Source organism: Mchenga conophoros, linkage group LG23, assembly GCF_057382185.1.
Source record: "Mchenga conophoros isolate Kocher_MC1m ecotype Shallow Benthic linkage group LG23, M_conophoros_male_GT1.1, whole genome shotgun sequence".
NCBI lineage: Eukaryota > Metazoa > Chordata > Actinopteri > Cichliformes > Cichlidae > Mchenga > Mchenga conophoros.
Window position 1 is genome coordinate 50,608,484 of NC_140547.1, and position 24,789 is coordinate 50,633,272.

Here is a 24,789-nt window from a genome sequence, read left to right on the forward strand (position 1 = left end):
TTTGCCGAAATAAAACGGCGGATGAGGGGCGCCCGAAGAGTAAACTTTAAGTAAGTACTGAATATTATGTCACTTATTTATGTGCAAATGTTTAATAACGAAGAACATTAAAACATTACTGTTGGCCACATGTCGGCAAAGTTATGTGACATTAGTGACGTTTGTACTAACTTGGTTTTAAAGCCTTTACTTTCAAATATACGCCGTTCAATAGCTGAGCTCAATCTTACAGAGATTGATCAAAGCTCATGTAGAAACAAACAAACAAATGCACAAAAGATTTTCTCCTTCATTTCTGTCAAACAAAGCTGTAAGACACGTTTCCAGCTGTTAGTATCATGGTTGCTAGGCAACCTGGGCAGCGCAACGGAGGCTAGACCGTCCCATTTCACAAGCCTCGCACTTCCGGCCTTAGCGGTCTTTGAGTACGCGGCCCTTGAGGATCGTTGAGGCTGCGTACTTTAAGGCTGCAGATCCTGAATTGGGATACAGCCAGTGTCTGTGTCTGCCCTGGTCCCACGTCTCTGTTCCCTTTGTTATAGAGCCTGCCTGAGTCTGTGTTATGTTTCCTGTTTTACTTTGAAAGTCCATGTCTGATGTTAATGTGTCTGGTTTTGCTTCCCCTTGTCTCGTTAGGCCTGATTTGCCCCAGCTGTGTTTCCCTCCTGTTACCCATTCCCTGATTGCTCCCTCTGTGTATTTAAGCCCTGTGTTTCTTTGTGTCGGTGTCGTGATCTGCTTTCATTTATGCTGTGTGTTCTGGCTGCCTGGTCATGTAACGTTATTTGGATTTTTGTTACGTTTTGCCATCCAGCAATAAAAGCTGAGTTTTGAGTTACTTTCCGCCTCCGAGTGTCTGCACTTTGGGTCCTTCTACTTCCACTCTTGCCTGCACACAGCCTTAACCTGACAACCGAAGTCTATTTACCAACGTACGTAAAGATATTACACATAAAAAATACACAGAAACATTGGAAATCACTTTTTGGCACAACACCGTAACCTCTCCAGAGGTGGTATCAATATTAATATCTCTAAACCCTATAAATGTTTCTTTTAAAGTCTGACGAAAGGAAGGAGCTGCGAGAAGTGTGCCTCTCAACCGGTGGCTCGCTCAATAACGTCTGGCTGTGCAGCTGAAACCTTTTTGACCCACCAACAGTCACACAGAGGCCACAAAATCTCACATGCGGGTTTCACTCTTTCAGGCGGAGTCTCTCTAAGAAATTCTAGTTTTAACTTCAGTTCAAATGCTTCATCTTCTGTGAATCGAGTCAAATTAGAAAAAAACTAAATATAAAACAGGTTTAAATGAACAAAAAAGAAACTCATCTGATCATTGTTAACATACACAGTGAGCACTCATGCAGGTTCATCAAGACTTTGCTTTTCTAAAAAAGATCTAAAGATTTGCATGAGGAAAAACTGAATAACACCTTTAAAATGTTAGTTTTTCCCTTTTTTGTTCGATTGTAACGTGATTAATACAAAATATTTTAAAGAAAACATTTTAAATAAAGAAAAACTTGCCTGATTAATCATTTTATCCTGTGATTTCTTTATTTCGCAATATTTTTTACTGATTAAACATGTTGTTTGTGTTATTGTTACGGCTGCTTTGATGATTTAGGATTCAGTTTTGCTGCATGTTATCATTAAATCCTGTTTCGCCTGCTTTGCAAGAAAAATAACAGGAGACAATGTGATTAGGGCTGAGTATCAATTTCAATTCCTACAACTGCTTCAGTTCCCATTAGTAGTAATACCTACACTTTTTTGATTTCACTTTTCTAATAGTTTCACAGGCTAATAGTTTTTAAACAGAATAGCACAAACAACATGTATCCCTTTAGAAATCAAACTGTGATACTTCTAAAAGCACATATTCACACCTAGCCACACTAGCACTGTATCAACCCCCAATGTTCCTTTAATGCAACTAGCCCTATAATTATCTACTAGTCACAAACACACTGCAACAGTAAGACTTGTTGATTACACATAGATGATTTATCTACTTTAGGAGCATTTGACTTTTTCTTTAGCGCTCCGAAAAGACACAGAGGCTAATAGTTTTAAATAGAGCACCACAAACAACAACAGGTATTCCTTTAGAAATAAACTTTTCTGGTGTTACTTCTAAAAACTACAGATTCTTAACTAGTCACACTCTGCAACAGTTAGACAGAGTGGGTTACAGTTAGGCCCCCAACAGTCAGCAAAAGAAGTCATAAAACAATAAAAGAGGCTCCCTTTATCAAGAGCATCCCAGCACTCACACATCCCAACTGTAGTTCCATAGTTTTTCCACCTTTTTCATTACAAACAGTTTATCTTATCTTATCTTATCATGTCAGAGGTCAACTGAAACCATGTCCACCTGAACTTCCAAAGGTTTTACACCTTTTCTTACACCCCACACCTTTATCTCTGCAGGCAGACAATTACACCTCCTACTGACTAACTGTACCTCTATAGTTTCCACCTTTTTTCATTACAAACTGCTCTTTTATCTGTCAATTACACTTTCTACAGACCAACTGAACCTCCATAGGCTTTCCACCTTTCTTCTTTACATCCTGCTCTTTTATCTCTACATCTCAGAGCCCAACTGAAACCAAGTCCACCTGTATAAAAACACCCTAATCAGAAACCCTGTATTTTTCCTCAGCACTTCACAACTACCGCAAGGTATAGCGTTTGAACTTTTAATTTTTTCGGATCCCAGACACAGCGGTGTGAGGTACTTAGCACACAGTTTGGACATGTAGATAACATCGTTTGTTTGGAACACAGCAGCAGAGAGGTAGAATTCACATGAGTTTAATTTAATCAAACCTCATTTTACGGATCTAAGTGGCTCCTCATCACGAGCCAATTCACCATTTTATTTAAATATCTGAATTTTCGGAATGATGATCCAAGCGGGACACAGAGGCTGCTAGTTTTAACACACCAGAATGCAAATATAAATAAAAGCCTGACTATCCTGAGAGCTGCAGCGACACCGTTCTTTCACACGGATGCCTGGATGTGCGTTGGAGCCGACTTTGCTACCCGCACAGAGCGTTTCTGACTTACGGGCGTTGCTTATACAATAGAGAAAAGCAACAATACAGCGCGTTTCTCTGCTCCAAGACATCCCAGGGCCTTTCACAAGGTAAGCATGTCTGTTATACCCAGAGCATAAATGTCTGTATGTCAGCGCTGATTATTCAAACCCTGTTTAAAATGTGACACATATGTTGTCTGAAAACAAATCCTCTAAATTTGCAAAGTTACTGATTTAAAAATATATTTTCAAATTTTTAGTTGCATGACAAACATATGATAGACTCTTGAGCATATTTATTTATATAGCTACATTCACAATGGTATAACCGTGCTGAATAAAAGATGCCCAAGCACCAATGCACTCTAATGCAAACCTCTAAAAAAAATAAATATTCTTCTTAGGAAGACCAGAGAGCAGGGCATTACAGTAATCAATATGACTGGTAATAAAAGCATGCATCAGCATCTCCGTGTTGGCCCGAGAGAGAATAGGGCGGACTCTGGCTATATTCTTTAGATGATAAAATCCAATTTTGGTTACATGTTTAACATGTGGGATAAAACCAAGCTCAGAGTCAAAAATAACACCCAGGTTTTTCACTTGTAGCGAAGGACATAGTGAAAATGCCTCTAATTTAGACAAGAGTTTCTCTCTCTGAGCCTCAGGACCGGTGCATGGAGGGCTGGGGCCTCTTCTGCCCCCCCAACGGAGACCACGTAGGTAGTCGGAGGCTGTAAGACAGCGGCTCTCTGGAGAAATCTGATATCTCAGGAGGATGACAGGATTCAACCAGAGAAGCTGCTTCATTATAAACGAGGTTTATAACTGAAATCTATGATACACATAAACACCCGTCCATGCACTTAAGTAGTGAGTGAGTATTCACTCCAGTGATGAGCTGTGAGAAAGAAACTGCACACACAGCGATCGGGCGTTATCAGCGACCATAAGATTATTATTGCCAAGCAAGGACCCGCAGCTCGAGCAGGCTGAAGAAATCCTTTAATGCTGATGCAGGCTTCACAGTGTAGAAATGAGAACTCTAAGAAACAAAACAACAGAAGTCATGTATGAAACACAACACAGTTAACATGTGAAGCACTTACAGTTTTTTCTGATGGCTTGAGCACATTTTTTGTAACTATTGGCAATTTTTGCAAAACTCTACACACAAGTAAGAAAACTCTTCACCCAATCAGCAAAACATTGTAGTTTCCTTGTAAAAGCGAATAAGCCTTAACTTAACTGATTACAGTTTTTTCTGATTGCTTACAGTTTTTCTCGATTGCTAAAACACATTTCTTGAAACTACGCCTCATATCCTCACAACAGTAAACACAAATCCATAACATCTCACTCAATTTCCCAAACATCCTATTTCCAGGTCAAAATGAAGCTCTACACCCAAAACTATTCACTCCTGCTGAAAAACCAAACTTTGCCCTCAGACATCAAACACAAGCCCTCAAAAACACACACACTACAACAGAGTTTTGCACACTGGTACAATTAATTCAAAACAATAGTTCCAAAACAAATAGGTTGCTTATGGTTCTCCCCTTCAAAACCCTTGTCACATGATAAACACAAAAGACACAACCAATGTATGTACAGTGGCACATTGTCATTCATGTACTATACAGTACAACACACACCAGAAACATTATCCCACCTCAGCATCTTGTCTTTGGTCTGGGTCAGGCCAGAGAATCTCATCCACATCACAGGCTATATTGGCCCCAGCCAGGCAGCGGGGGTAAAATCCTCTTGCATGCCTGATCCACCCCTGTCATGCATCTACTGATATGTCTAGGCAGGCCTCTTCCATGGCCTGAAGGAGGTGAACACGGACATAAGGTTCTCGGCCATTTGGAGTCTTCTCCCACCCCCATTCTCTGCGGCCTGCTGGAGCGGGAGGGCTAGTAGGAGGAGTTGGCCGTCCGACTGCGGTCTGGGGTGTGGGGCCTCCCTGCTGCTGCGGAGTCGGGGTGGTCTGCCTCTCCCCACCGCAGGGAAAAGGGTAACACCACCTGGGTCTGGGTGCAATTCCCCCCTCCAGGGGCAAGGGTACCTAGACCCGGTTTGTAGAGTACGCTTGGGGAGTGTGATTGTGTGTACAGCGTCTCTTTATGTCTGTCTCTACGTTGGTTGAGTGTGGAGTGAGTGCATATGAGAGCATGAGGGTGGGAATGGATGTTTGTGTCTGTGTGTGCCTGTATGTCTGTGTCTATATGTCAGGTTGGGTATCAGACGCCACCTCTCTGGGGACACCTCAGGCCCTCCAAGGTTTGGAGGCCTATCTCCACCCACCACCACTTCCCCTGCCGGTGGCGGACTCCCTCAGGTGTCGGTGTGTTGGTGGTTCTTTGTGTCTGGGGGTGGGCGTCCGGGTACACACCGGCTCACTCCTTGGCGGCCGCTTGTCGGGGCCTGGGGCCTGGGGCTCGCTCGGGCCCCTTTGGAGGTGGGGTGCCCCCGGCCTCTCGGCCTGGGGCTCGGTCACTCAGGCACAGCTGGCTGCCAGCGGAGCTCACGGGCGCGTCACTGCAACTCCCCCTGACTTCTGCTCCGCGGCTGCTGGGCGAGCCCTCATCTGGGACTCTCCTCAGCTCTTACTGGGACAGTGGCGCGGCTGCCCCTCTGTTGGTCTTCCATGGTCTCTTGTGTTCTGGGGGCCTCTGGATGTCTGGAGTTTTGATCTCCTCCATACCCGCTTCACACCCTGGAGGACGGGGCTGTGGCCCCCCCACACTCCCTAGCAGATCATTACATGGAGAAACCTTTGGAATGCAAGCATGCTGATCCACACAGGTATGCACACATGGGTATTCACAGACGCGGACTAAAGCTTTCTTGGCTGCTGCCTCAAAGCACACCGTGCGCTGTCTATCTTGCGTGCTGCACAATATCGTTTATTACTTAGTAAATACTGATATCTATGACTAGCTAGTTTATTGTGATGGTGCTTTGTTTTCTCTATTATTATGTTGCTCTTTGTTGTTTGCTGTCTCCTCTGTTTGTTTTTGTTTGTTTGTTTGTTTGTTTTTTTCTCCATACAGGTGACCCAGGAGTTTTTTTTTTTTTTTTGTCTCTCTTCCCCCCCCTTCTCACCGTCTCTTCTCCCCTTTGGTTTTCTTTCTTTCTCTCCCCCTCTCTCTCTCATTCATTCCCCCTGTCCTATTTATTAAAAAAAAAAAAAAAAAAAAAAAAAAAATGACAAAGGATGAACTGAAGCTCTGCCATCACGTAATGTCGCATACTGCTGTTTCTGATGTCATTTAGAAGAAAAAAAAAAAAAAAAAAAAAAAAAAGGTTCTCGGCCATACACTTTCCACCGCCATGCCGAAAATAACTCCTCTATCGGGTTTAGAAAGGGAGAGTATGCAGGCAGAAAGATATTAGAAAACCTTGGGTTATTGGTAAACCAGTCATGAACCAGAGCAGCGCGATGGAAGCTGACGTTATCCCACACAACAACGTAGTGAGGCTGCTCTGGCTGTGCTGGTTCCCTGTAGTCCAGCTGGAACATATGTTGTCTTAAACCATCAAGAAAAGCAAGGAGAAGCATAGTGTTATAGGGTCCTAGTACCCCATGGCGGTGGAGTACCCCTCGTTGGCTGATGGCTGCGCACATAGTGACATTCCCCCCACGCTGACCAGGGACATTTACAATAGCCCGATGGCCAATTATGTTTCTCCCCCTTTTCCTTCTTTTGGTCAGGTTAAAACCTGCCTCATCCACAAAGATTATTTCATGGGGAACAGGCCGTCCTTCAATCTCAAAGATTCTCTGCAAAACACATAACACAGTAGAGTCAATCGGTACCCTGAACCACAGTTCAAGAGTGCTGAAATGGCAGCATAAACTGCCATGCTGTGATGGTACACAATACTTTATACAGTATCAAAACTCATACCTGAACATATTCCACACGTTGGTTTTTCACTCTGTCAGAGTTTCGTTTGAAAGGGACTCGGTATGCCTGTTTCATCCGGAATTGATTCTTTCGGTCAATTGTGGAGAGGCTGATGGCATTTATGCCTCGAAAAAGATGATCATCCTCAATCACTCTCCTTTGAATCTCTTGCAGGCGGATTACATTATTTGCAATTACCATGTTTACAAGTTCCCTCTCTTGCTCCTCCGACAAAAGCCTTAACCTGCCTCCACCAGGTGGTCGTCTCTGTGTCCTACAAAAATAGAAGCACTCATTACTGTAACTGTCACACATTCATTTTACAGGCAAATAATGGAAACATACTGAAACTCAAGACACATAAGTTCAGTAACTTAAACGTTACTGTACAAAGCAGTCTTACTGCAAGTACACCTACCTGTTTTCCTCCCTGAAGGTTCTGATGATGGAGGCAACAGTGAAGCGACTCAAATTTGGTTGTACTCGTTGCCCAGCCTCCCTCATAGTCATCCCATGGACAAGGACATGGTGAACTAAAGTGGCTCGAATTTCATCCGAGACTGACTGTCTTCTTGCCCTTGCTCTTCCCCTTCCTTGTCGCCGTCGTTCTCCACCTCCTTCACCACGTCCTCTTTCTCCACCACGTCCTCTTCCTTTGCATCTCTTTGGATCCATTGTTTCAAACCTGAATGAGCTGACTTTGGCCCTTTTATCTATCTATCGCAGGTTCTGATTGGTGTGTGCTAAATTTTGACTCCTAGTGTTTCCACCTGGTTAATTGTGTGCTAATTGAGCTCAAGCTATGCTGACTTAAGTTAACATTATTGCATGCTAGTGCTTTCTAAATGACTACATGGTGTAAGCACTGTAAAATGTAGGGATTTGTGTGTAGAGTTTTGCAGTAACAGTTCACCAAATTTGAGTCATGTGTCAAAGCAGGGAATAGTGTTTATAGTTCAGGGAAATGGGTGAGCTTTTTGAACAGTAGCGTTACGGTTTTGAAATTTTAGTTTAGAGGCCTGGTTATAGTGTTTAAGCAATCGAGAAAAACTGTAAGCACATTTTTTGTAACTATTGGCAATTTTTGCAAAACTCTTCACACAAATAAGAAAACCTGTCACCCAATAATCAAAACATTGTAGTTCTCTTGCAAAAGCAAACACAGCTAGATTAACTCCTCACACCTTCGTAAAAATGGTGTTTCCGTATCAAACAGTACACACAAGCCATCATCTACTAAGCACACAATGCGCCAACTGCACACTGATGGTATGAATACAAAACACATCTGGCCTTTGCTTTCTCTGTGCACAAGGTAGGCTATGTCAGTTTGGGCTCATACTTCTGTCATAGATCCATAAGCATAGAGGGATCCAAACTTCAAGTACTGGTGTTTATTCAAACACATCAAAACAAACACAAGTGTTTATTTCCAAGTATAGGATTATTTGCAATCGCCATAATGACTATATGGGTTACTTGGTCTGCAGTGAACATGCTTCCTCTGCCCCCAGCATCTGGTCATCTAGCAATTCTGTAAAGTAACAATTTCAGTATTTTTACATCAATGGTATTGGTGTGTTTCTCATTGGCATATGGCAGTGCTACAAATCTTTGTGCGAAGTGACTGTACTAACCGATTCTCATTTCAAGATGTCCTTATGGTACTTGCTACAGTGTAGCGGCTCGAGTTAGGCTGGACCCGTTGGCCAGCTACCCTCAGGGTCATTCCACGGTTGATTACATGGTCCACTATTGTAGCTCTGATGTCATCAGCAATTCTATTTCTTACTCTTCCTACCCTTCCTCTCCCCCCTCCTCATCTTCCTCTCCCCCCTCCTCATCTTCCTCTTGCTCCTCCTTGTCCTTGTTGTCCTCTTCATCCTACTTCTTCACCTCCACGTCCTCTTCCTCGGCCTCCTCTCACTCTTCCTGCTCCCTCCATTGTACTCCACACACAGAGCTTACCTGTATCATAGTGCTTAGGCTGATTGCAAAGTGAACTAATTATCTAAAAAAGCTTTCACATGTGGCAGTGTGCCAGACAGTTGACAAAATAGTGTAAATAATGGCCATAAATGTGTATAGTTTTGCTAGGAGTGCGTTGATCATTTGGAAATTGAGTGCAAAGCAGTGAGTTGTGTTTACAGTTCTGCAAAAAGAGTGCTGTGCAGTGGATTGTAGCTACAGGTTTGCAAAGTGTGTGTTACAAAATGGCAAACTGAGTGCAAAGCAGTGTTTGTGCTTTTAGTTTTGCACACTCAGTGAGTGGTTTTGCTATAAGTATCAATAGTTTTAGGAATTGTGCTGTAAGAATCACAGTTAGGGTTTAAGCATTCAGAAAAACCTGTAATAAACGCACACGCATGCGTCTTCAGCATTACTGGGTTTCTGCAGCTCCTGGTTTCCTGTTTAATACATTCACACAAGCAATCAAACGCTATGAATCATTCCACAATGTTTGCAGTCACTTTTCTTATCCCTCCTGACTCAAGAGCATAAAGCGATCTACGTTAGCTCTGGGAATTCTGACGGTCGTTCAGTAAATCTTTGTTTAATCTCTTTATTTGCTTTTTGGAGAAGTGAAGGTACAAAAACCTCGTCAATCAAATTTGCTTCGGTGGACAGAAAACAGCCGTTGTAGACTGTTTGGGGTTACCTTTTATAAGTATTGAATTTTCAAAAGTGAAGTCAGTTCTTCTGACCAGGTTCAGACCAGGATGAACACAAGTATGATACTGGACCCACTAGAGAACTGGTCCCAGCTGTGGGTTCACGTCCTCCTGCTGAACTCATAGGACAGACTCTAATGTAGCATCACGTTCATCGGTCACTCCTGACCTCCTGTGAAGCATGACGAATGTGTAATTAATGACTTCATTATTTGGGGCATTATTGCTCTAAAAATCATATTAATAGTATTATTATTATTGTGCTTTAGGCTGCACTGATAACGCAGAGGTCTCTTCTTCCTCTGGGCTGTTTAAAGGGCCAGTTTGTCCAAAGCTGTGTATATACCAGCTGCTGTCAGGCTTCAGATGTCTGCATTAGTCCACAGTCCACTGTTTGTAAGCCATTGCTTTACTGCAAAAGTTCCCATCTACTGTAAAGAAATGGAGATAAGCAGGCACATAATATGAAAAGGCATGCTGTAGCTGACTTTGTCTTTTCTGATCCATCGGTTTGTGTGGCTCTTTCCACAGGAGGGACCTAACCCACACTTTATTTACTTATATGATAAGTTTAGTGGAGTGTAGTGCAAAATACACAGTGTTTACTTTTAATTTAACAACATGAAGCTGCATCAAGTTTCCATGGTGACTGCTCAAGAAATTCTGCATTCATAAATAAACATCAGACTGTCAAAAGAGCTCATCTGTGCGAGACCACCGAGCTGAGAGCATTTTCAGGTCCAGATCCCCCGTACGCCATCGTTGGAGAGCAGTTGACGTTTTTCTTCCTGACTTTGATTTGAACACGTTTAAATGGAAAAGAGTCAAGGAATCTATAAGCCTATCAGGGTATGTGACGCTTTTGCTTTTACTGCATTTCAGTAATTTGAAGAATTTGATGTCGTTTTAAAAGTTGACAAACTGAAAATCATTTTAAGTAACAATGACTAAATTGCTATTTCTTTGACAGGTGTTGTTCAACACACCGATTTATGAAACAGCTGTAAAGATCTGCTGGTATCTTCCGGGCTACAAGGCTCAGGTTAGACCCAGATTCATGCAAACCAAAGCTGACAGAAAATATCAGGTCATTTCTGAGGACCTGAGAGTGGTGGTGATTAAATGTCTCCTTTACTTTTAGGTTGCGATAATGACGGAGTTTCTCAGACTTCAGCAGGAAGATCTAATTCCACCGAACCTCACTGCTGAAGATCTGAGAGATCTTTTGGTGGAGAAGAGCAGGGAGACGCTCAGAGAGCAGTGAGTTACTGTCACACCTGAAAGTCTGTTTGTGATGACGTGTAAGTGCTGAGAGAAAACCTCTGCTTTGCTTTCTTTTGAAGGCTGTGGGAGTTTGAGTTAGAGGATTTTGACGAAGAGGAAGCCAAACCTCTTCTAAGGCTGGTAAGACGAGAAAACCCACAAGACTTTTTTTTCATTACGTGCACATAACCTTTACACATAAGCGCACTGTAAATGTGTTTTCTGTTTCAGGTGTGGGCGGTGAACGTCAGCAATAAAATGAGGGACGTTGAATTTGAAGCCAGGTTGCTTCTTCAGTTCCCAGAGGCCGTACCTCCTAAATTTCAGTGAGTCACATGTAACATACAGTTATTAACCCTGTAAGACCCAACCCATCAAAAAACAGCCAGAAAATTCAGATTCTTTGGAACTGAGATGTTTATCAACCCTTTAAACAAAAGCCACACGAGTTCTTTGCTATGTCATGTTGTGTATGATTTACTTTTATTGTGTATTTATTTTTTGTATCACATTTGATACACTGGGTGTTTTTGGCAACTTTTTGTTAACGACAATGTTAACTTTAGACTAAAAAAGAGTTTTGTCCACAACATTTAGAAATTATAGCAAGTATTGATCATGTTGATGAGATCGAGGTCTCAGAAACTCATGTATGCTACAAAGGTGGTTACAGGGTTAACAGTCCAGCTACAGTGTTTCAATATTTAAATGATGCTTTGAATATGTTTAACAGATAACTCTTATCATGTTTTTCTACAGAGCACCTAAACTCCTCAGCGCGGTGAAGGATTACGTTGAAATCCTGAAAAAGAAGCAGCAGGAACAGCCTAACAGCAAACTGCTCACCGCGCAGGAGGTAGTGGTCGAGGTAGTTCCCCGCGTTCTCCAGGGCTTCTGGGAGCTTCCTCCTCGTCCCCTCCTAAACATGGCCTCCCAGAGTCTAAGTATCCTCTCCACCAGTGTCACCAAGGCCACTTTAGATCGTGTCTCCAAGAGCCTCACGGCGATGGAAACACAGGCCGTCTTCACCCGCTCTATCCGAGACGATCTGGTCGACAGCATCCTGACGGAGATTAGACAGAAATTTCCTGAAGAAATTCTGTCTATCCAAGTTGCAAACTTTGCACCCCTGTTGCTGAAGACCATTGCTGATGTAGCAAGGATCCGGATATGTGAAATCTTTGAGCCCCCTTCAAGTCCTGATGTGAAGAGCACAAATGGTGAGCGCTCCTCTGACGGCCTTTCAGTGGCAAATGTTCCACCAGCCGAAGAAGCTCTGTCAGAAAGTGTTGCAGAGCCCGACGTTCCCTGTGAGGAACTTCTTTCTGAAAGGGCATCCAGTCTGAGTACTCGAGACCTTACGATCGAAGGAGCTCTGTCAGAAAGTGTTGCAGAGCCCGACGCTCCCTGTGAGGAACCCTATGGCGAGTCCAAATCCTGTGTTGAAGGTGAAGATCATATGATCAACGGATCTTGTTCTGAAATTGGGCCGGTTCCTGATGTTCCCTTTGAGGAACCTTTTCCAGAACCTGAAGCCAGCATGAAGTCCGAAGACCGTCAGAGCAAGAAGAAGAAAAAGGGCTTCTTCAAAAGACTGAGAAGTCTGTTCTGCTGCTGTTGCAGACCAAAAGTCACCGACTGACACTGAAGCTGTGACCCAGTGTTGGTGTTGCAGTAACTCTAAATATGTAAATATGTTCCTTAATGATTGTTCTTCATGTTTTTGGGGGTTTCTTTAGTTTTCAGTGGGCTGGGTGTTTTTTCTCCTCCGTGTTCTTTACTTGATTCTTGTTCATAGTTCCTGATTTGTTTTCCTAGTTCTTGTTTCTTAGTTTGTAGTTTCTTGAGTCCACCTGAGTTTCCAGCAATAAAAGCTGCCGATTCAAGTTTCATTCCACGTAAGAGTCCTGTGTTTGGGTCCTACTACCTGCCTGTCACAGCACACCATGACAGAAACTTTATAAACTCATTCATATTTCTACACGAGTCTCCAGCTATGTTAAAGATTTTTTTTCTTTCAAACATTTGTAAGAATCTCTTATGGTTCTCAAAATACTTCCACAAGTCCAGTAAGTGTAGTGCAGTAACATATTGATGGTATTATTTTTAATAATTATTTATTATTTTTAATGCACTTTGAACTGAAACTGGTATATAAAATGTACTTCCTGTAGAAAATGCAGTGTGAATGCTAATAGCTGAATAGCTTGAGTTGAATTTTTATAATTGCTGAAATCTTTGGTGAAAAACATGTTACAGTTTTTGCCCGTTGCTTGAACACATTTTGCAAAACGTCGCTCATTGTGCCAAAACTCTAAACACAAGTAAACATGACACATCAAAATATACCATTCACATCTGTGCCAAACTGAAACTCTGCTGTCAAAACCTAACATTCCTCTGTCAAGATGTAACTCTGTTGACAAAATGACACATACTTGCATCACATGCAGATCAGATCAGGGGGACACACTAGTCTACTTCATATAAAACACTGCAGTCTTTCATTGTCATTGTTTATTCTGAAGGCACATTTTCAGGAGACACAAACAACCAAAAAAAGCAAATAGGCCTACTCAATATTGTCCACTGCAGCACCATCAATTCAGATAAAGCAAAACACAAACATAATACAGTAATAGAAAAAACACTATACTGTACACACAAAAAATCATGACAATTGTGCATACGTGGGCTCATGGATCCCGCCGTCTGTTGGGGTCTGGCCACAGGACCTCATCGACATCGCAAGCAGTGTCTTCTCCCGCTGGGCACCGGGGAAAATATCCTCTTGCATGTCGAAACCATCCATGGATTGCTGTCACCTGAATGTAAATAGAAATATATGTGGTGGCCCCTAGAGACAAAACACGTACAAACTCCAAAGCACATTTCTAGCTTGAACTGAACTTCCAAAACAGAGCTACCTAGAACAGCGGTCCCCAACCCCCGGGCCTCGGACTGGTACCGGTCCGTGAGTCGTTTGGTACCGGGCCGCGAGAGTTGAGGCTCAGGTGTGAAATGTCTGGTTTTCAGGGTTTTTATCGCTTTTCAGCGTTATTTTGTTATCGTTTTTATCATTAACTCGGTTTTCCTGGGTCTTTTCACGTGTGTTATGAATAAATCTTCTTTTTCGGTACCGGTACTAGTTTTATTTTGTTGTATTTATCCGCGACACCTTAAAGGCCGGTCCGTGAAAATATTGTCGGGCATAAACCGGTCGGTGGTGCAAAAAAGGTTGGAGACCGCTGACCTAGATCACGTAAATGACACAATTGAAAGCATGAAAGCATATGTGTATTGTTTGTGTATTTATGCACAAGCATTCATATATATTCAAATCATTAAAAACAAAAGTTCATTTGCCTGTTACTACCACACACCAAATCTGGTCGTGGTACTTGGTGAACTGAGAGACACAACAGCAGAGGTCACTATTAATGCTATAAAAGAGGCCTTTGCAAGACATGCAGTTGCCGAAACTGTGGTATCGGACAACAGGCCGCAAGTTTCATCAGAACAGTTCAAGCACTTTGCTAAAGAGTACCAGTTCACACATGAAACGAGCAGCCCCAGGTACCCCCAAGCCAACGGGGAGGCAGAACGCGCTGATCGTACCATTAAAGACTTGAGAGGACTGTGACTACAGCAGAGCACTGCTAGCGTGCAGGGCCACCCCACTGGAACATGGGCTCTCACCGGCACAGTTGCTCATGGGGAGACACCTGCGTACCTCTCTGCCACAAGCTGCTGCGAAGCTGGTGCCAAAGTGGCCCGACCTACAGGCTTTTCGCGAGAAGGATGAGGAGGGGAGGCGTGAGCAGGCAAAACACTACAACCGCAGACATAGAGTCAGGACAGAAGGTGTGGATTACTACTGAAGGAACCACTGGAGCAGTAGTTGGACCTGCCAGTGCTCCCAGATCTTATGTGGTAGAGACAGACAGGTTTTCTAAGGAGAAATAGGAGCCACCTCACACCAACAGGGACTGTTACCAGATCTGGTCGAGCGGTGAGACCTCGTGTAAGATTGGATGTGTAATTCTCTGAAGTTATCCATTCAGGCCCTATTCAAAGCTGGCTTAGGCTGTTAGAGATGTTTACAATTATGTGTTTCGTTTAAATGTAAGTGAACAAGTGAGAGATGTGTATCATTTTAACGTTTGATAATGCTCTGCATTCCTGTTCTTGTGAGCTGAGTGAGTCATTGTGAAGTATGTCTTTAGCTAAAAGGAGGTGTAGCGGGAGACTACTGTACCCATAAGGCTGTGTGTGTGTGTGTGTGTGTGTGTGGGGGGGGGTATGATCTAAATTATAATATTGCTGACTGTCTGAGGCAAAATTTCCCCAAATCGAATCGAATCGAATCGAATCATGGATTGAATCGATTCGGGCAAGGGCGTCGATTTGGCATGGACGGAGGGGACATGTCCCCACCAATATCCAGCGATTATTGAATTGTCCTCACCAATAATTTGATCTCTTCGAGTAAAGAAAAGCAAACCTGATAGAAAGAAGAAAAAAAAAGATCTGTCAACGTCTCATTCACCCAGCGGTGCCGAAAGAGTTAAATTACGTCCTGTACTGGAGTCCTACCTCATGTGACAAATATGGCCAATGTGATTGGCTGAACCTTTCAGGGAGCTCCGTTGAGTTTTAGCAGCGGCAAGCCTGCGCTCCCAGGAGGAGAGGAGGACGGCAGCAAAGAGGAAGAACCTGGATATAAGAAAGTATTTTTCAGAGAAACCTGTAAGTCACTTAAAGCCAAGTTCACTCATAATGTCACGGTCTGGCTGGCAGACCGTGGGGGTGTAGGGAAGGAGGACACAGGCGCGGTGCTCTATGTACAAGCAGTGCGTTTATTTACAGCGATGGACAGACATGACAATAAATCCCGTGCTCTCCCGACTCCCGTGACGTGTCCTCTTCCCAGTGCTAGTGCTCCTGTCTCCGCTTCTCCGTGATGAGCACCCCGTGCTCGCTGTCCTCTCGTCTCCCCGTAACTCCTGGGGACATAAGAGAGAGGAAGCCGTCAGACACACAATAATGCAGCAGACTCAAACTAGGAACTGGTCGAGAGACTGACGTGAAGCCACGCAATGATCCAGCGTCGGAGAGAGCTCCACCACACTCTCAAATAGCTCCTCCGACAGGCCTGATCAGCTGCAGGTGTGGCCAATCACCTGCCAGGGCCACACACACACACACACACACACACACACACACACACACACACACACACACACACACACACACACGTCTACAAGCAGGGAGAACGAGGGACAGCAATACAAAATACATACATTATAATATTAGTCCATAACTGCTCAGGGTCCTGGGTCTGACACATAAAATGTGTCCGTCACAATAACGTTGCAGGCTATGCTAGGCTTTGGCCCACATCAGTCTAAAACTGTATGTAACCATGAATAACGTGTTTTGGAAACTAACAGCACAACATGCAGCACTGTTAGTTCTCTCAGTCTCAGAGCAGCGTTTCTAATTCTAATCTAAGTGAAGCTGTCAGAGAAAACAGCAGCCTCGAGCAGCCAGGATATTAGTTTACAGAGGCTGTTAGAATTATATGCCTAACGTTAAAATGTTGGTGACACAAGAATTTCATCTTAATGGCACTGACGTATTCATAGGTCATAGTTATGATTTTGCAAATATTCCACCTTGTAGTGCAGTTTGCACAACTTGTTTTAAAAATGCACTCAGCCTACAAACATTACTGATCAGTCAAGATCTGCACAAAGTGACAGACACACTGAAGCAGCTCCACATTTTATTCTTATTGTCATGTATGTCCTATTTGTCAGGTGACAGAAGAAGCAACACAAAGCTCAGAGAGCAATGGTGACACAAGATCACAGGTGGAATTGGATGATGACGCAGAATGAGAAGAGCGAAAGTGGATCGCTAAATGAAACGGATGAACCAGAACTGGTTTGTAAAAATGCTGCAGCTTCAGTGGTGTGGAACTGGTTTAGCTTTTGTCCGTCAGATACACAACAAAGCACTATTTTTGGTAGAGCATGCTAGCGGGCCGTCGTTATTACCGTGTTGTTTGGAAAATACGGCGCACTTAAAATCAATCCTTTGATTTTTCTGAAAGTCGACAGAGCCCCTTATAACCCCGTGTGCCTTATGTATGAACTCTGGTTGTGTTTACTGACCTCGAAACGATTTTATGTGCACGGCGCTCGAAAATCTGTCAGATGTTTCAGTACGACTTTGCTAAGCTACCACCGCTTGATGGATTGTCGGAGCGTTACGGCTGTCGTAGGCAGGAGCCTCGCGGAGTGAGCCATGTCTCCGTGACGACCAGGACACAGCAGTCACGGACGATTGGCTGTGCGGCGAGAAGTAGGTTCAGTTCATCTATTTTGTTGACGACCGACCGTGCGCTGGTCAGAAAGATGCTCGGGAGCGGTGGTTTGAAAGGCTGCTTCTTTAGCCTGGCCAGCAGGCCCGACAGGCATCCCCGCTTTTGTTTGCGTTCCTTCCGCCGCCTGCGTTTCTTGGCAGAGCCGATAACAATCCACGGAGCACCCGATGTTCTCGCTATCTCCGGGGGGATGTTGTGCACCCTCTGATAATCACTGGTAATGGGGATCTGGCTGTTATATCCAATCTTGCATAATTCCAGATGGTTGTAGGAAAATTTGGCTTCACAATAAGGAAAACAAAAGAAGAAGAAAAAGTGGAGAAACAAAAAAGAAAGGCACCCAAGTGGAGAGCATAGAGCCGCTGCGTCTGTGCGCGCCGCCATCTAGTATACTTCTTCTAGTACACAGCCTGGAGGTGTGTTTGGTGTCATTGTCCTGTTGAAAACTGGTCCCTAAATGCAATTTCTCAACGAGAAGTTTGGGCTCGGGTGAGTCTGCGTGCTGAAGATATCTACCTATTCAGAACCATGGTAACAGGGTTCTGGCTGATCGGAGCTGGCTTGAGAAAGCGGAACCGGCTGTTCAAACCCCCACAAGGCTGCCCGCTGGGATTGGAACGATGGGAGAGGCGTGAGTTTCTCAAAATGGGCTCATTGAGTCAGCACGGATAAGATCTTGGAGAGGCTACGGCTGCTGTGGATACTCAGAATAAGATCTCTGACTGCAGACTGGATACATCTCGGAAGGGCTCGCTCAGAATAACATCTCTGGGCGCAAATTGGATGACATCTCGGGGAGGCACACTGCCGTGAGTTCTCAGAATCGGCTCCTTGAGCACAAGAATGACAACATCACAGAACGCAAGTATGGCGAAGCTCGCGGCTCTCCAACGGGAGATTGAGAGACCAGTGTTGGACTGTAGAACTGCTTTGAAATTCATATGAGCTGTTCGCACTAAAGTAAAAAGCACCATCACTTATGCGGAGACCCTCTCGGCGCCAGCTGTGGGCTCAAGGCTGGAGCCGAACAAAAACACCCTGATAACGACTGTGTTGAGTCTGTTCCTTCCTATTCCATGCAAGGCCACCTGGGTTGGCTGGAAGACTGTTTACTTAGCCTGGCAGGGCGAAGGACACTGTCTCAGCTGAACCCTGGACACGCACACACATACAGGGAGTGCAGAATTATTAGGCAAATGAGTATTTTGTCCACATCATCCTCTTCATGCATGCTGTCTTCCAAGCTGTATAGGCTCAAAAGCCTACTACCAACTAACCATATTAGGCGATGTGCATCTCTGTTGATAGGTTTGTAGCTTGAACCCATCCGCTGGAACGTTGAAGACAATATAATTACACTGCAAAGCAAGACACAAGTAGGCAAAGACTTCATGTTTCTCGTGCACGGGAGAAATGACCGGACAAAGCGCCATTCCTTCGCTTGACCCCAGTCACTCTCGTCCGTCCTCCCGTACCACTGTTCTTTTATTGAGGTTACATGAATATGCATAGGTTCATTAACATATGACGTCTACATACACACAAAGAGTACCTTGCCTGTGTGTGTGTGTGTGTGTGTGTGTGACTTGTGTGAGGTCAAGATGTGACCCTGTGAAGACTCCCCAAAGCTGGTGCCAGAAGTCTGGGTCCATCTAACAAAAGGCTCTTATACTTAAACAGATATACGTGTGTTTGCTATACCATAAATCAGCAAAAGAAGATACGACCTCTCCTCTGTAGGGGAGTGAACTCACCCCCCTCTTCATGCTACACAGAGTTGTTACAGACCTCCTAGAATGAGACATTCTTTCAATCTACAAATGATTATATACTTCTAAGCATATATAAGTAAATATTTCTAAGCATAAATGACAATCAACAATACAAAACCTATCACTCCCTATTCTGGTATTTTAAAGAGTACTTAGCAGAAATATTAAACAACCTAACTAATAGGGTTGCAAACTCCCAGCAAAAAAAAAAACTAAAGGGAACCATCGCCCACCCTCTGCCTCGTGATGCTTAATCGACATAATCGACTTTAATGGGGGAAGCTGCTCACTCTCCACAGCAGCGCCGTTGATGGTGATGGGGGTGTGTACTTCTCTGCACCTCCGGAAGTCCACTATCAACTCCTTTGTCTTTGCGACGTTGAGGGTGAGATGGTTGTCTTGACACCAGTGGGTCAGGGCGCTGACCTCCTCCCTGTAAGCCGTCTCATCACCTTTGGTGATAAGACCCACCACTGTAGTGTCGTCCGCAAACTTCACAATGATGTTGGAGTTGTTAGTGGCTGTGCAGTCGTAGGTGTAGAGTGAGTACAGGAGAGGGCTCAGTACACACCCCTGTGGAGCACCAGTGTTCAGTGTGATGGGGGATGAGGTGATGCTGCCCAGTCTGACCACTTGGCGTCTATCAGACAGGAAGTTAAGGATCCAGCTGCAGAGGGAGCTGCTCAGTCCTAGATCCTGCAGATTCCTGTCCAGCTTCGAGGGAACGATGGTATTGAATACTGAGCTGTAATCTACTGTTAGCTTGCAGTAAGAGTGTAACAAGCTAGTTTACAATGTTAGTTAGCTAATACAGTATTTTGTACTTTCAGTTTTACGATGGTCAAAGAGAAGGCAATGGTCAGAGGCCATTCTTCAATAAATCAGCACAGAAAGGAAAACAAGTCTGGTTATTGGAGCATCGTTATCTCGCTGTCTAGCTGGTGAAACTAAGGAACTCAGGGCGAGGACAGCAAAGTTACCAAAGGGGAAAAACTATCAAATTAAAACTGCATCATCTCAAAAATCACAAGTTTCTCTAAAATGTGTTTATTCTAGGGCTGCAGTTATTCATCATTTTAGTCATAAAGTATTTTATTGATTGTTCGAAAATTGAATTGGATTAGAAATAGTTTTCTTATTAATGAGCAATAATTATTATTATTCCAAAGAGAAAACACACGGGTCTTTTGGTTACCATTTTAGAAATTGCCATCCTTTAATGATTCATCTGTTAAAAAAATATTTTGACACTGCTTTTATCTAAAAAATATTTTGAGATGCTGAAATGCTGAAATAATAATAATAAAAAAAACAGACACTGATGTCAACATAAAGGTAAACACGCAATTTAGTTTCTTTAGTTTCTGGTTCTCTCCTGTATGGACTAGAGAACGCACGATACCACTTTTTTGTGTCCAGTATCGATATGAATCCGATACAGCGTATTTTTAGAATCAATAAAACAGTTTTTTAAATATCTTTCTTTATTTTGTATAAGTTCATACTCAAGTTTTAAAAAATAAAACATTAAAGTTATTTAGTTATACCTGTATGCAAAAAACACACTGCACCCAAAATATTTCATAGTTCAGCAACACTGATCAATCTAATAAACTTAAACCTGCACCATCCTCCCTATTCTGGTATTTTAAAGAGTACTTAGCAGAAATATTAAACAACCTAACTAATAGGGTTGCAAACTCCCAGCAAAAAAAAAACTAAAGGGAACCATCGCCCACCCTCTGCCTCGTGATGCTTAATCGACATAATCGACTTTAATTTAATGCATGTATTTAAAAAAAATGCACAGAAATCAATTATTTTTCAACAACAATTAAATAGATTCAACATCTTTCTTCAACAGAACTGCAGACTGCACAGATGGTATCTTCCCAAAGGAAAAAGTACTATAACTTACTAGGGTATATATTAGACTTAATAGTTACTATATACAATATTAGATTTCTATACATTTTACGTTAGATAAAAACTTTGGTTGTAAGATTCAGATAATTATTTATTAAAAGCGAGACATTTTAAACGAGAATAAGAAAGAAAAGTATTTCTTTGTGCCCCCCTTTTCCCTGTTAATGCCCCAGCTGGCCCCCTGGCAAAACCGTGCTAGACCCGCCCCTGCACAGTTACCAGCTGTCAGCTACTTATAGCATTAGGCATTAAAGTAATATTAAATAAATTCTAACAACAGCTTATCAAGCTTAAACGTGCTGCTGTGGTTTATCTGCTGGTTTCCTCTTTCTGGCGCAAAGTGGGAAACAAACAAGAGAGACGGAACTTGCGATCAGCTGATCATTGATCAGTTTCATGATTGAAGTAGCAGCAGGAGAGGGAGGGGGAGAGGAGGCGCGGCAGTCGCTCCATATATCGGTTGTTAAGCTTAACGTGGGAATGCGTTACAAACATTGAGAGAAAAACTTACAAACTTGCTTTACTTCTCTAGGACAGCTTTCACTGAGAAGAAATGCCGATTTGGAAACATGTAGCGAGGCGCTAAATGCTCCACCAGACAACCGAGAGGTCTCTTGTTGTCACATGCAAGAAAGCATGCTCTGAAGAATATCCAGGTAGATAACTGTGGCGATATGTTGGTTATATTACTTTAAAGTGCAACTGGCTAATTCTTATTTTAGCCAACTTGAAAAGTAAAAATGATGCAACGACCTTGAAATAACATTTATCTCACTGAAACATGTCATTTAAATAAAAACATTTACTGAAATTAAAATAAATATACTGAATATAATATGGCTCAGATTTAATGGAATATAATTATCCTGTTGTGTTGCTGTTAAAGAAAGGGATAATGTGTGATTACTGCTTTTAAACTATGGGCTACAAACTAAATCCTTTTATTATTTCTGTCCTCGGTTTTAACTCATTAATAATCATTAGGATGAAGCCCCCTAAAAAACAACGTAAAGGTCATGAAAATGTAAACAATTTGGCATTTTGATGATGCATCATCCACATTAAAAAGTAGAGATCATATCAGCCCTGTATTTACTTGTATCGGATACATAAAAAATCTTTCCGTATCGCACAGCACTACAGAAAGCTCTTTTCTAGGGTTGTATTAAACATCTGTAACTACCGTAACTCCTGATCCATTTCCTCAATTAAAAGAAGTCCAATGATTCCTGAGAGCAGCAACTCTGCACTTTTCATTAATATTTGCATCATTACGGTAATCCCAGGTACATTGTTGCAGCAGCCCCGTGAAGGCAAAGGTTGAGAGAATAGTGAGTGAGCGTGATGGAACAATGTTATCACACGTTTGGCTTCTTTTTACCATGTTTGTTTCTTTTGTTCTTTCATGTGTTATTTACCAAGATTTGGATGGTGTTCTGCCTCGAGTTACCATAATGTCCCTAACATCACAAAAAAGCACAGAGTTGCTGCTTTCAAGAACTGCTGGAATTTTTCATTTGCCCCAATGGTTCAAGACTCAAGTTAGGCTAAAAACACTGGGACCAGTTTAAATGGGTTCATGTGTGTCAGCTGCATCGTCACTGCTGCTCTTATGTTATGTGTTTTTGTTGAAAACTAGGTGCTGTTTGGGCTTAATGATGTCAAACTTTTCATTCACTTGTTTGCTCCTAAATACGTTTCTATTGCAGGTCTTTTCCAGTTGAAAATGTGAGTGAGCACTACACAAATTACTGACACTGAAATACACTGAAAAGAAAAAAAACAAAACTAAATCCAAACAAAAACAACTAAACGAAGTAGTTACACACGTTATAGAATATATATACTGGGCATACAAGCCTGGCCTAAGCTTTCTGTCAGGAAGACTGCAGCAGTCCAGGAGTTGGGTTAACTGTCTTTAAGTCCCACAGAAGAAATGTTTACATCAAAGTGCTTGCCAGGCTTAATCCAAATTAGGTACAGCCATACTTGAACTTATCATTGTATAGTATGTGGGACTATGAGCAATGGTTTTCTGGAAACAGAAACAGGCAATTTTATCATTAGTAGAGTCACAAATAACTAGAAAAACAATTGAAAACATAATGTACTCAACACAGCAATATCTCACAATATCCACAAGGGGTCACTATAGACCATATATTGCCTAAATAGCACGTCATACAAATTGCCAATCATAAGGCACGGACATGGCAAGCTAGCCACAGTTAAACTAAACAATAGAAAAGTCCTTTATTTGTAATACCGCTGGATGTAATGACTGCGGGAGATTACAGCCACTGCTATTAACTTAGTGCCAAATAATCCTACCAACATGGTATCAAAGAACTGAGGCATAACTTTAACATGCACAAACAATTATAACAGCTTCATGCGAGTCATCCTGCCAAAAGGACTAACACTCACAGGTTCATAAACACACAACTTAATCACACGAAACAACTGCGATGCTCTGCAGTGGCACCTTTAGTCACTCCCACTCTGCGTGCTGAGCACATGCCCACTGATACGCTTATTTCCTTTGACTGTGCTTGATTTCTGCCTCTAGACATTCTGAGGCCGAGTCAGAGCAGGAAACTTGAGCACACGTGGTCTCATTAAATCAGACAGCTGGAGTCATTTAAAAAGGATCTTTTAAGCAGTGCTGTCCCTCAGCTTCATAGTAGATCCATCTATGGATCAGTTTGAAAATCCTAGCTGTCTTCTTTCTAGTTATCATGTTACAAGATTTTAAGAAAACTTGAACGCTGATCATGAGTTGAATGCCACTGATCTTCAAAATCATCCAAGCTTTTTGATAAATGCACACAAAAGTCAGGTGTCCATGCCACCCGCATGCAAGGTGACAAAAATACCCCAATCAGCCTTTCAAGCTGACAGCTAAAGAAACCATTTCACCAGATTTAGCTTCTTGGATATTGTGTTCACTATACCGTGTTCAAAATGTACTTCTCATTTAAAAGAAGAAATGTAATCATGTCAATTTAGAGGATTTCAAATTCTCACTCCTGTTAATTAAAAAAAGAAAAAAGTAGGATAAGACATGAGAAACTCCTTGAAAAGGACAGTCTCCATTATAGCACCTCATGGAAGCTTTGTTAGACGACCTGTCATTAAAAACTAGAAAGACCATCCAGCATCGGGAGCTTTCAGACTTCCAGGTATGACAACAAGCCTATTGCTGGTTTGCCCACTCTGACTGTGTCAGTATTTGCTCCACATACCAACTGCTCTGACCCTAAAGTAAGCCAGAATCCCACACAGCCATATGTAGGCACATTCCAACCACAAAGAATAACTGGGGATTCTTCATCCTGTAAACATCCTGAACAACTGGTTTTGGTGGTTTGATGGGAACAGATCCTCACCTGATCAGGAATACCAACGATCACCCCACCACTCATGTCTTGTTGGGAAATGTTTGCAGTCCTCAAGCTGTGAAAGTCATCAGGTGCAGCAGTCATGAATACCATGTAAACATCCCTGTTGGTAGGACAAAGAAATAACAGTGGGATTCATTCGAGAAAACAGAACTTGTTTGATTCCCTGTCTGACAAAAAGAAATTAATGCAACGTAAAAATTAGATTTAAAAAATCAGCAGCATCATATGTAACCAGGTCCTAATTTACATATTGTTATAATTACACAAAATTTGTTCTAAAGCCCAAACTGCTCCTGGTATATCTGACTTTTAGCACCTCCAAGCCTGTAGTCATCTTGGTTATTAGTTAGGCCCCTCCCCCGTGTGTCGCTATGTGTATAGGCACTGTT

At 42.7% G+C, this 24,789-nt stretch overlaps 2 protein-coding genes and 1 long non-coding RNA gene across 3 annotated transcripts in view; 2 read left to right on the forward strand and 1 right to left on the reverse strand.

Moving 5' to 3' along the window:
* The window catches only part of LOC146548263 (NACHT, LRR and PYD domains-containing protein 3-like), a 289,433-nt gene that overhangs the window by 189,547 nt on the left and 75,097 nt on the right, over positions 1–24,789 (forward strand). The gene's annotated exons all lie outside the window — the stretch shown is intronic.
* Positions 6,790–7,954, reverse strand: LOC146548265 (uncharacterized). The gene is made up of 3 exons (XR_014890927.1): positions 7,391–7,954; positions 6,973–7,246; positions 6,790–6,845 (listed from the first exon to the last, which is right to left on the reverse strand). It is a non-coding gene; the product is annotated as an uncharacterized LOC146548265 (long non-coding RNA).
* On the forward strand, positions 9,865–14,111 carry LOC146548266 (uncharacterized). Its single transcript, XM_085266251.1, has 6 exons — positions 9,865–10,493; positions 10,615–10,686; positions 10,786–10,904; positions 10,988–11,048; positions 11,139–11,233; positions 11,667–14,111. Exons 1-6 carry the CDS (start codon positions 10,458–10,460, stop codon positions 12,547–12,549), a joined length of 1,266 nt encoding a protein of 421 aa, XP_085122377.1. The 5' UTR covers positions 9,865–10,457; the 3' UTR covers positions 12,550–14,111.